This window comes from Narcine bancroftii, chromosome 5 (assembly GCF_036971445.1).
Source record: "Narcine bancroftii isolate sNarBan1 chromosome 5, sNarBan1.hap1, whole genome shotgun sequence".
Classification (NCBI taxonomy): Eukaryota; Metazoa; Chordata; class Chondrichthyes; order Torpediniformes; family Narcinidae; genus Narcine; species Narcine bancroftii.
This window is the reverse complement of record NC_091473.1, coordinates 223,141,475-223,154,539: the sequence shown is the minus strand read 5'-3', so window position 1 is coordinate 223,154,539 and position 13,065 is coordinate 223,141,475. Positions and strand designations below refer to the sequence as shown.

Sequence of the window (13,065 nt, the reverse complement as noted above, 5' to 3'; positions counted from 1 at the left end):
GCCTATGAATAATGCGGATTTCTCAAAATTTAAGAAGGAATCTCCATTCAGATGGCAAATGCAGGCAATAAGATACCTAGGTGTACAAATAAACAAAAATCTAGGCCAATTATATAAACTCAATTATAATCCACTAATGAAAAAATTACAGGACGATTTAGAGCATTGGAAAGATCTACCACTAACACTGATAGGAAGGATAAACTGTATTAAAATGAACATTTTTCCAAGGATATTATACTTATTTCAGGCATTGCCAATACAACTGACAGAAAAATTCTTCAAAGAGTTAAAGAAAATAATAAGGAAATTTTTATGGAGAGGGGGGAAACCGAGGATAGCACTAGATAAATTAACAGAATGGTATAAATAAGGAGGCTTACAATTGCCAAACTTTAAAAATTATTATAGAGCCGCACAATTAAGATACCTATCAGATTTTTATCAAACAAGGGAAAAACCAGACTGGATGAGATTAGAATTAGATAAAATAGGGGAAAAGATACCTGAACACATATTATATAAATGGGACGAAAAATTGGTACAACATAGAACTTCTCCAGTATTACATCATCTCCTCAATATTTGGAAGAAGATCCATGTAGAAAGAAATAAAACAAATTATCAATTACCAAAACTAATATTGACGCAAAATAAGCTACTCCCTTTTACAATAGACAACCTTTCCTTCAGAGAATGGGAAAAAAAGGGATTAAAAGAATAGAAAATTGTTTTTCAGGAAGTAGATTCTTATCCTTTGAACAAATGAGAGATAAGTACAATATAACTGGAGATACAGCGCTGGCATATTACCAACTGAGATCCTACTTGAAGGATAAATTAGGAAGCAATTTGAGTTTACCAGAGGGAAGTAACCTTGAATATGTGATTACAGATACAATGTTAATCAAAAGATTTATAACAAATATGTATATTAAACTGCAAGAAAAGGAGAATGAGGAAACAAATGGTAAAACTAAACAAAAATGGGAACAAGATTTAAATATAAAGATAAAAAAGGAAACATGGGAGAAATTATGTTCTGGAACGATGAGAAATACAATAAATACGAGGCTACGTATGATACAATATAATTGGTTACACAGACTATACGTTACACCGCAAAAGTTAAATAAATGGGACCCAACAGTATCTGATAGATGTTTTCGATGTAAAAAAGAAATGGGAACAACAATTCATGCAATCTGGACATGTGAGAGAGTAGAAAAATTTTGGGATGATCTCAATCAGATATTAAATAAAATAACAGGAAACAATATACCAAAGAATCCAGAGATCTTTCTCCTAAGTAACATAAAAAACAAAGAATTTGGAATTGATTTGGAGGATGCACAAAAAAGATTTGTTAAGATAGCCCTAGCCATAGCAAAAAAATGTATTATGTCAACCTGGAAATTGGAAGATAATTTGAAAATACAACAATGGTATATAGAAATGAATAAATGTATTCCATTAGAAAAAATAACATATAGTTTAAGAAATAATATTGAAATATTCGAACAAGTATGGGAGCCTTACATTAAATACAATAGCGAAAACCTACTGGGGACAAACATTACCTAAGTTGATGGAAGGAGAAGGAAAGAAAAGAATGGACTCTGTAGAATTACTGGTGTATTTTTGTTGAATGACAACATTGTCTGACTGAATTAATGCAACCTAGATTGTATACCTAAAATGGATGAGGGGGGGGGGGTGGCTTGGGAGGAGGGAGGGGGGGGAGAAAAAGTCACTGTAAATGTGTGAAAAAGAAAAAGTGTATATCATGGCTAATGTGATTTATGGTGTGAAAAATAAAAAATTTTTAAAAAAAATTAAAAAAAAGACAAAGATTTGTAGCCTCATTAGCAACAAGATCCTGGAGGCATGTAGAGAAAGAAGTTAATGCAACTCAGAACATAATGCAAATTTCTGTCTCTTCCATGGACTCCATTTACATCTCTTGCTGCCGAGAAAAGGCTCTCAACATACTGAAAGACCCATCACATCCCAGAACCACTCTCTTTTTCTTCCTTTTATTGAGGAGAAAGCTGAAGTGTGTGCAAATGCTCATCAAAAGGCTTCTTCCCTGCAGTCATTATGCTCCTGAATGAACTCTTTAACAGTGCTAATTCATCTTTCTTTTCATCAAAACTCTGTAAATTGTGCTCCTTAAATGGCTATAATAATGTTGCAAATAACCTGTTAGTTTGTTCATAGAAGAACCTTTCTTACTCAATGCTCCAGAGCACTGAAGGGAAATATGCATGGTTTACCACTGTCTGTGTGTGTATATATCTATATATATATATAGATATATACACACACACATATATACATATACATATATATATGTGTGTGTGTGTGTGTGTGTGTGGCCACTTTCAGGAAGCAATGGACTTAGACCTTGTAGAGATAAACAGTTCTTTTTATCTTAAGCATATAATCAGAGTGGAAAATATAACATTAATGCTACATGGTTTGACTTTCACAGAAATCCAAAGGAGTCAAAAAAGTTACAAATATATACTATTACACCAGAGCAGTTTTATTGTATTTGCAACGATTTTCTACTTACTGAATAGTAAGAATGATTATGGTGAAATGGACAATGTAAAATGCTTCAATAACTATTCAGTGCTTGTACAAAATGTAATTTTATATTGTCATACTTTTCATTTTTCATTTATTGATTTATTTAAAAAGGACATCTCAGTGAAAATCTTCAGGAGTTGCATGCCAAGGAACAAAATTTGACAACAGAATTAGAGAAAACAAAAGACTTACTTAGCAAAACAGAGGTAATAAATTATTACTAAGAAAATATAAAGATTACTTGTAAACTTCCCTTATGTGACTGAGGAAATGGTTGTCAACTGTGTGTCAGCATCGTGCTCCTAAAATTGAGGAGACTCCAGATGTTCTTCTTCAAAGCCAAGTTTTCTGCCTATTTCTAATTGTTGCTTTGATAATAAAAGTCAAATTTATAATGTGCTTTTGGTGTAATGTTTAGTTTGGGTTATTTTGGGGATTATAGCCTTACTCAGAGGAACATAGTGAGGCTAGTGGATTTTAAGAACATACAGTTTTCTTAGTCAAGGAGGTATTTGTGGATTATATTTATTTCATGTTAACACTTTGACATGGTGGATGTTATCTCACAATGTTAGCTTCCTAATTCAATATAAAGTCAATGGACATTGCAACTTTATTGCCAGTCTTTTGCGGTGATATTGGAATAGGCTTTAAATTTGGTGTGAATATTTACCTGTCTGACTCTTCCTGTTTTCTCTCTCTTGGAAAGTACCAGCCTTCTCTGGTTCAGCTATACTGGATCAGCAGATCTCAAAATAACAGTGACACCATGGTTGTCATTACACATCACTTTATCTCACTTGATGCAATTCATCAGTGACCTTAGCCTTTGTGTGGATAAGATTGCTGACCAAATCCTCAATTAGTACTATCAAAAGAGCAAGTATGGTAAGGAGCTGCACTGCAGAAGTCCCTGGAGTTATTATTTCTAACATTTTTTTTAAGCGGCTGGCCCGACTTCAGAATCTCCATATTACCTTGAATCCTTCATTAAGACCCTGACTTCCTCCACATCTTCAACAAAAAACACTAATTTCTGGTGTTTGAAAGAAAATGCACAATGGCAGATCAGGCTTTGAGCTTCAGCTGCTGCAAAAGTTTGCAAAAGTAGGCCTATATTGCATTATGTTGTTAGTATAATGCATTGTAGCCCAATTATACATCTTCTTTAATGCAAATCAGTTTCTAGGGTTCTTCTACATGCCTCCTGTAGTATGGTGCCAGGTATAGATTGCCCATCATACCTCTGATGTTTGTTCTCATCCATAAGGACACCAGTTAAACAAGATCAACGACTGTGTCTTCTGCATTACATCATACTTTTTAAAATCTACTTATTAAATCTAAACCATCATTGAACATAAGGTGTGCTATTGTGATCTGGATCAAATTCCAGCTTATACACCCCCATCTCTGATACATTCTTAGCCACATTACCTCAAGGTGAAGATACCTACTGCTCAATAGGTTTCATGAAGAGCTCAGAGTTTTCTTTTATTACATTTAACATAATTCTGAATTATATTTAATCACAATATGATTAAAATCACATTAATTATTTGACCTATTAATTCTCTTTGATCTGATTAGAATGCTCAAAAGTCTCTTGAAGAAGAATTAGAAAGTGCAATGAAGGTTATCATTCAAGTTACTAAAGAAAAAGAAAGCAAATTTGAAGAATTTGATCAGCTTGCATCAAACAGTGCATCAACAATTGATGAACTTAGATATATGGTAAAAGATTTGGAAGAATCATTTAGAACAGAACAACAAAGGTAACAAAAATTATTCAAAATTGGTTTGTTTTTTTTCATTATTTGCCTAAAATGCAAAATATACAGCATAATATTTTGCTGCTTAGATACACTAGTAAACCAAGCACTGTGTAAATGTGTTTTCAACTAAATGCGATTGTTTACTATTTAATAAATACTTTGTTTAATATTGTCTCTATCAAAATAAGTCTCTGAAGTATGATGTCATGAATAGGCTTAAAAATAAATCTTGCTGTAATCTCACAATCTCAGTATTTTTTTAATGACAGATCAAAGCAGGCTCAAGAAACTTTACAGATGACTTCTTTAGAGTTGGAAAAAAAGACGGCAATATTAGGTAATTATAAACCATTTAAAATATTTATTTGGGTGGATGGAAACACTTATTGCACTTCCAATACAACGTTTCTTACATCTGCTACAATGTCCTGGCAACCAGTTGGAATTTCAGCTTTTCTCTGATGGAAATTTACTTCATATACTAATTGTGGTCAACCAGTACCTGTGCTGACTGCAAGAGACTTGGGGTGAAAATTAAGGACATAACTGACAGTAGCACATATGATTTATACTGGTGGAAGTGTAAGCCTCAGACAAAACTTGATAAAGGAAGTTATCCTTTCCCTGCCATCATTGTACATTCTGACCATTATATTAATTCATGAAAATTAATACCACTTTAGATTTTCTGCACATATTTATTGAAACATTGAGATTCAATAATCATCTGTGGGGAAATAGATAAAAGGAGATCTGCAGTTTCTTGTGTTGAAGTGTTTAATTACTAAAATTATATCTTTCTATTACTAAAGTTTCCTCTTTCAAATGATTTTTAACAGTAGAAATGATCTTTTATTTTAAAGGTAAAGGTTCCATTTTATCACATAATACTAAATTTAGAATGTTACATACATAAAATTCTTTTAACTTTGTCTACCATAAATTGAGCCTTATCCAACAACATTGCTTGAGTCCTTGTCGTGGAAGCAGCTAAAGAGGGTGGGTATGGGACATTGCCCTGAGGAACTCCAGCAGAAAACTACAATTCTAAGGATGGAATAATTTACCTCCAATAACCTAATTTTCTTCATTTACCCAAGGTATAACTCCAACCATTGGAATATTTTCCCCTTGTGCCAATTGACTTTACTTTACCTGGGCTTCTTCATGTCATTTTTAGTCCAATGCAGCCTTGATACCAAGGTCAATGACTCTCACCTTATCTCTATGTCTGTGCTTGAACTAAGGCTTTGGTAAAATGCTGTGTGTTCCAGGAGGAAACAAGCTGGGCATCTATGAGTTGCTTATTGGTATAACAGCAATATATTTTATGTAATCTTGCTCGAGTATTTTCAGAACTTAAGCAACAATCAATCGAAGAGGATATTTAAAGTGGGTCATAGAGGGAGAAGAAACTAATTATAACTATGATTTGTGGATATAATGATTGCAATTTTCTTCACATATCTATATGGAGGTCTGGGTTGTTTGGTTGATCTGCAATAAATTGGAAGAGGGTATGGAGAATTATTTATTGAAGGCATTAAAAGGTGAGCACAACAAATTATGCAGATGGAAGCAGGATTTCATAAAATAACATTAATTGAATGGAAAAAAAATTGGCTGGAGACAAATTGAGGAAGTGTTGGAGCATACACCTTGCATCCAAGAAAGAAAACTAAAATATTTTCATTTTGGAAACTAACTGCTATAAAGGGGAAATGGATTTGTGTGCCCATTTACACAAAACATTGAACCTAATGCTTGAACAAATTCTAATCAAAAGAACAATAACAATGTTAGCCCTTATCTCAAGGAGGCTGCAATTTAAAGATAGGATGTTGTCAATAAATTCTGTTGCATTTCCCTGTTGTTTTGCGACATTAGGTACTCAGCTGGGTTATACTGGTGATTTGCGTTTCACGGATGGAAGGGTATTTGTCATTTTTAATGCAGCATTTGGAATGCCTGTGGGTGCTAATGACTTATTTTCACCATATTGGAGTAGAAAAACTTGAGGCAAACACTAAAAAAAATACAGATTGTTAAAATGATTTTTTAGTAAGCAAAGCTTTTGAAGTTTTTAATAGTGAATTGCATTTAAAATTCTGAACTTTTCCAGGGGAATTGGAAAATCTTAAAATTGATAATGAATTGAAGATTAACAAGCTCACAGAAACTTTGGTAATTAAAAAAAATAATTTTATTACATTTTTATGTCTGCACATATTATGATTTCAAATGAAGTACTTGATTTCCAAGTTAAATCTATATCTAGTAATCTTAAATTATTTTGATTATTTTTATAGGAAAAGGAAACAGAAATTAAAGAAAAATTAAAGGAAGAATTAGCAAATGAAAAGTTAAAGAGAGGAAAATATTCTGAAGAATTAGAAACAGAAAAGAAAATACAGAATGATTTACATGTTAGTTTCTACTTCCATATATTTACACACCAAGAATGTCAAATATTTTGCATGTTTTTGTTCATCAACTAAAATCCAAGGAGGAATTGATCAGATCAAAATACTGAGAAATGAAATTAAGATAAACAAAAGTGTTCTTAAGAACTTGCAAATTACTTGATAATGATTGTGCATCCTGTGGAAATACATATAACATTCCTCAAGCGAAAATAAATTTGAAAAGTTAGTTACTTATTGCAAAAGATTCTAATGTCATTATCTATTTTTAAATAGCACAAGTTAGCACAGAATGACAAAACTATTCATTTCTAAATTTTATTGCTCACATTGCTTTAATGCAAGACTTTAGCAATTAAAACATCCAGAAGAGTATCAGGGTAAAATATAGTTGTTGGCATACAAGCACAAGACAAGCCATATCAGTTTACCACTGAAGAAGACAAAAAAAAAATGCTTTAAGTTAAAGTGCTGCTCCCAATGAATCGATGATAATAAATCGCAGGTATGTTTGGATGTTAATTTTAAGATACTGAAAATAGTCAACCATGTTTCCATGTTTTTCCAGCATGTGTTTTCTAAATCTCCTCTTCTGGAAATGCATGAAAATGGAATTGGACTATAGTCAAATACCAGTGTATGATATGTCAATCTATCAAAGAAATAGGCAAAATTTCAGTAATGCTTGAAAATGTTCTATTGAGTTTTCAAAGATATATTAATTCCTTTTTGACTGTAGGACACACTCAAAAATTGTCACTCAAACTCATTATTATGATGTAAAGCATACAGCACATATTAATTACATGGTTATTATCTGAGAAGGTAATCATGGAACTCATATTTTCTATGTTTTGCATCAGTTAAAACTAGTTGGTTTTGATTGGAGCTGTACCTTTGCTACATTGAGGGAAAGTGTGGTGCTTGCAATTGTGAGGCCATGACAGGAAAAAGAAACAGTTATTAAAGAAAAAAGAAAGAAAGAACTAACAAATGTGATTAAAGTGCACATTCCAGATTTTATTCAAGGTTATTTGTATACATTTTGGTTTGACCATGTAGAAATGACACTTTTTATACATAGTCCCTGTATTTCAAGGCACCATAATATTTGGGACATAGCAATGGTATGTATATTAAAGTAGTCATGTTTAGTACTTTGTAAAAACACAAAATGCTGGAAAGCTCAGCAGGTCAAATAATGTATTTTATTTTTATTTTGTTTAGTACTTTGTTACATGTCCCTTGCATGCAATTACTACTTGAAGTCTATGATTCATAGATATCACCAGGCACTAAATATCTAGGCAAAGGAGGAAAAACCCAACACCCAACCCCAACCAACCAATTTTCCCTTGCAACCGCTGCAATCGTGTCTGCCTGTCCCGCATCGGACTGGTCAGCCACAAACGAGCCTGCAGCTGACGTGGACTTTTTACCCCCTCCATAAATCTTCGTCCGCGAAGCCAAGCCAAAGAAATATCTAGTGATGCTCTGCCAGCCCTCTACTGCAACCATCTTCAGCTCTTGCTTGTTTCAGGGGCTTGTCCCCTCAAGTTTTCATGACAAAAAGTTGCCAAACCCTTCAGGTTTAAGTGAATGGTCTGTAATCTTGAAACTATAACCACTTACTTAAGATCTCCCACTGATGGAAACATCTTAGGATCTTGTATGTTTCAATGAGATCGCCCCTCATTCTTTGGAATTTCAAAAAATATAGATCTGATTTCTTTAGCTGGTTGTGATAGGACTGCCATCTCATCCCAAAAAAACCTAAAATGTTGTGACATCCAGAATTGCATGCCATACAAATGTAGAAAAAAAAAATGAACTACTATCACCAGTAGATGATTTATAAAAAAATTGGTCAGTTTTAATACAAACAAAGGAAATGAATCATCTGAAGTTATAGAATTCAATATCATGTCCAGAAGGCTGCATCATGCACAGACAAAAGCTTTTACACAATCTTATATTGATTCATGTGAAAACACTGCAGGAGGCTTCTACAGAAAGATCAGAATGGAAGAAGGTTTGTAACTTAAAGTGGCAGGCACAGAAAACTCAGTGTTGTCCTTGCAGACTGAATACAGATACTCTGCAAAGTGGTGACCAGTCTAGATTTGGATCCTTTAATATACCATATTGAGAATATTGAATGCATTAGATGTGATTGGAAATGCATCACTTCTCCAATTGGAAAGAATTTTCTGTCCCAAAATGTTGGAATGGGAAGAGGTAAAAGGACAGCTATTTCATTCTCTGTGATTACATGAGATTTTGCCCTAAGAACAGGAGTGACTGGTGGGGATGGAAGAGCAAGCGAGGAGGTTGCAAAGTGAAACAGTCCATTTGAAATGCTGAAAGAGGAGGGAAGGTATGTCTGGTGGTAGAATCCTGTTAGAGCTGGCAGAATTTGTAAACAGTAATCCTTTGAATGTGAAGACTGGTGGGGTGGAAGGTGAGGACTAAGGGAACTTTGTTCTTTATGTCTAAGATACAAGATGATAAGAGGAGAAGATTGTGAAATAGATAAAATGTGATTGTGATGCTAGACAGGGAGTCTCCATTTGGGAAGAAAAGGCAATTCAAAGGCACCAACATAGAAAGTCTCATCAGCAGAACAACTATGACAGATGAAAGACCTAATAAAATGGAAAAAGATGAAGTGTCAAATCGTTGTGGGAGTATATAGTGCGATCAATAACTGCAGGCTTGAATAAGTGATTAAAGGCTTTAATAACCTGAAATGTCAGGCACGTCTTTACATGCTGCTGGCCTGGATCCATGGCAGGTATGGAGTGAGGAGACTAGGGCTATTAGCCTTTATTTGGAATCTTATAGGGAGGAGTTACAGGGTTGGAGGTGAGCCAGTCTATACAGTGTAGTGAGGTCACCTCCTGCACTACTATGCTCCACCATTTTATCTAAAAAGGGGTGAAATTCCAGTGGGGTGAAATGGTACAGTGTCCGTCGTTACTGGTTCTGCAGTCTTTCATAGTTCACAGGTTCAGCCAGTCCAGTGGCTTTATCCACCGCTGTGATTGCGCAGCACTGGTTGTGTTGTTGTTGACTCCTGTGAGATGGTGACGTATGGCAGGTGGAATGTCTGGGGGCTGAACTGTGTTATTCTGAAGGGGTTCCGGGAGTGTGGGGGTATTGGGGGTTCAGTTCGTGGATGTAGGGGTGGTGGGGGCAGAGGCCTGAGAGGTAGTGGTGGTGGGTTCCAGTGGTCATTTGTATGGATGATACAAGGGACTGACTGGTCACTAACGAGGGCTTCTGGGTGCACCTCCTCTGCTGGGGACCCTGCTCGAACCAGGCCCTGGACGGACACCGTATCTTCTCGCCCATCCAGGTTCTATATGTGGGTGTATTGGGGGATTGCTTGCATTTCCTTGATCAGCGGTTCTGCCTTGTGGGTCTTAACGTGTCTGTGGAGTAGTACTGGCCTTGGGGTCATCAGCCAGACCAGCAGCGTGGTTCTTGATGCCGACCTAGGGAAGGAGAACAGTTTCTTATGTGGGGTGATGTTTGTAGCAGCACAGAGTAGGGACTTGGTGGTGTATATCACCTCCAGAAGGATGTCTTTCCACTGGGAGACAGACATCCCTTTTGACTTGAGGGCCAAGAGGATTGCCCTTCAGATCGTGCTATTCTTCCTTTCTACCTGCCCATTCCTGCAGGGGTTGTAGCTGGTGGTCCTGCTTATGGCTATGCCTTTGGACGGGAAATATTGGCGCAACTCCACACACATGAATGAGGACCCCTGATCACTGTGAATGTAACTGGGGTATCCAAACAAGGTGAAGAGGTTGTGGAGGGCTTTAATGTCCATGGGCATGGTCCTATCCATGCAGGGAATGCAGAATGGGAAGCGTGAATACTCAACCACACTATTCAATAAGTACATGTTCCAATTTGTGGAGAGAAGAGGGCCCTTGAAGTCTATACTGAGACATTCAAAGGGGTCCATGGCCTTGATCAGCTGGCCTTCTCTGGCCGGTAGAAGTGCGGCATGCACTCTTCACAGACCAATCAGTTACAAGTCAGCTCCCTGATGTTTTCCACCGAATAGAGGAGGTTGTGGGCCCTCACAAAGTGGTAGAGCCTGGTGATGCTGGGGTGGCAGAGGCAATCGTAGAGGGCTTGGAGGCGATCTACCTGCACCCTGGTTCAGGTTCCCCAGGACAGGCATCGGGTGGCTCATTGAGCTTCCCAGGCCAGTACAAGATCTCAATTGTAGGTGGACTGTTCAATTCTCCATCTCATGATCTTGTCATTTTTAAAAAAATCTTCCCCTGCTGTTTATTGTTAAACAGAAATGTGACGGCTCTCTGGTCTGCTGGCCAAATAGTGCTTCCAGTGGCACACAGCCTCTACTATAGCCTGGGCCTCCTTCTTGATGTCTGATTGCCTCAGTTCAGGACTCTGAAAAGAATGTCATAGTCCTGCCTGCTTGGTTCAACATGGTGGCTAGGCCAAAATCAAAGGCATTGCTCTCCACCTGAAAAGGGATGGATTCATCAATGGCATGCATCATGGTCTTAGCAATGTCATCCTTAATGCCCTCAAAGACCTCCGCCGACAGGGACATGATGGTTTTCACCAGGGGGTTGGCCTTGTCTGCATAATTGAGGACACATTGGGCATAGTACAAGAAGAACCCCAGGCACCTTTTCAAGGCCTTGAGATTTTGGGGCAATGGAAGTTCCAGAAATGGGTGCATGCGCTCAGGGTTGGGGTCAATGACGCCATGTTCCATCACGTACCCCAGTATTGCCAGATGTGCAGAACACACTTTTTCTGGTTGTATGTTAAGTTCAGGGCTTTAGCAGTGGCAAGGAACTTCTGCAGGTTCACGTCGTGTTCCTTCTGGTTATGGCTGCATATGGTGACATTATCCAAATTCAGATATGTGGCGTTTAATTTATTGTCATCCACCATGTGGTTTATCTCCCTTTGGTCAGGTGCCCTGGTCTGCATTCCAGTGTTTGATTGGCTGCATTCGGAGAGCTGGGCAGACCATCAGGAATTGATTATTTCTGATTGTGAGGGGAGGTTGGGGCCTGACAAACTACATGAGTACACTCTTTAGCTGGCATTGGAAGTCCAGCCCCAGTATGATTGGCACTCAGAGGTGGAGCATCACGAGCAGTTTGATGAAATTTTTATACTTTGTACCCCTCACAGTTTAGGTCATGGTGCAGCACCCATGGATTTCCATGGAGTGTGATTTGGACGCTAGAGCTACCTTACACTTTGCAGGGGACACCGCAAGGGAATAGTGTTAGATTGTGCCCAGGTGTATAAAACTTTCAGTGCTTCCCACGTTAAATAGGCAGCTCGTGGAATGACCATTTACCTCAATCATAGAGCATGCAAGTTGATGTGGCCTGATCAAGCGCAATTGAGGCTAGAGTTAGCTTGTGGTCAGAGCCACTGCTGCTGAGGCATTGAGATGGCTGTCGCCAAGATAACCGCTCTGGAGATCCTAAAGATGGCTGCCCCCATAGATCGCATGCGGTGGAGTCCAGAAGAGATGCCAGATGTGATGTCATCCTGTTTCGCCTTCCTCCTGTTCCTGCCGTTCGGTTCTTGACCGCCAGAAGTGACACTGGAAGTGGACTGATCCAAGAAGGTGGCGCGGGTTGCAGACAGCATGCAGCACTGCTGGAGTAAGGTTTAGAATGGCATACCTTGGCTTAATACCTCTTCCTCCTGCAGTTCGAACAGGTCACGCCAAGGGCTGGACAGTATTTCCTCGGATACTTGGTCAGCCACAGTAGTTACTCCTCATGTGCTCAGCAGCGGCAGTCCCCAAGCCCCAAGACGGCAGCATCTGTGCTCCCCACCTGATGGCTGCATGTCTCGCAGAATAAGCCTCAATGTTCTTCTGGGCTGTCTCAAGTGATCGAGCCATCTGCACAACTTCCTGTAGGGTCTGATAGCCCTTCTCCAGGAGTTGCTTGGAGATGTGGTTCGAACGGAAGCCGGCCACAGATGCACCACAAATGAGGTCCTCTTGATAGACTGCCGTGGTCACATCTATATACCCATAGGCTCGTCCAAACTTCCTCATGGTCTTAACAAAGTCATCAACGGACTCACTGGAGGCCTGGTGTTGGGTGTCCAGCAGATAATGTGCACATAAAGGAGCGTCGTATTGCTGTTACAGCAGGGCCATTGTGTCATTGTACGTTTCACAGTCCCGTGTTATTTGGTAAGTTCAGTGGCCCAATAATGTAAAGAGCAGATCGTACCGGTCAACT

General features: G+C 38.1%; 1 protein-coding gene across 4 annotated transcripts in view; it reads left to right on the top strand.

The window, feature by feature from the left end:
* sycp1 (synaptonemal complex protein 1) overlaps nt 1-13,065 on the top strand; it is a 207,880-nt gene that overhangs the window by 77,399 nt on the left and 117,416 nt on the right. For all 4 annotated transcript variants that reach the window (XM_069941423.1, XM_069941421.1, XM_069941424.1 and 1 more), the window contains 5 exons: nt 2,707-2,801; nt 4,186-4,370; nt 4,640-4,707; nt 6,493-6,554; nt 6,680-6,796. In XM_069941423.1, the coding sequence (XP_069797524.1) occupies nt 2,707-2,801; nt 4,186-4,370; nt 4,640-4,707; nt 6,493-6,554; nt 6,680-6,796 (527 nt within the window). The remainder of the gene's footprint in view (nt 1-2,706; nt 2,802-4,185; nt 4,371-4,639; nt 4,708-6,492; nt 6,555-6,679; nt 6,797-13,065) is intronic.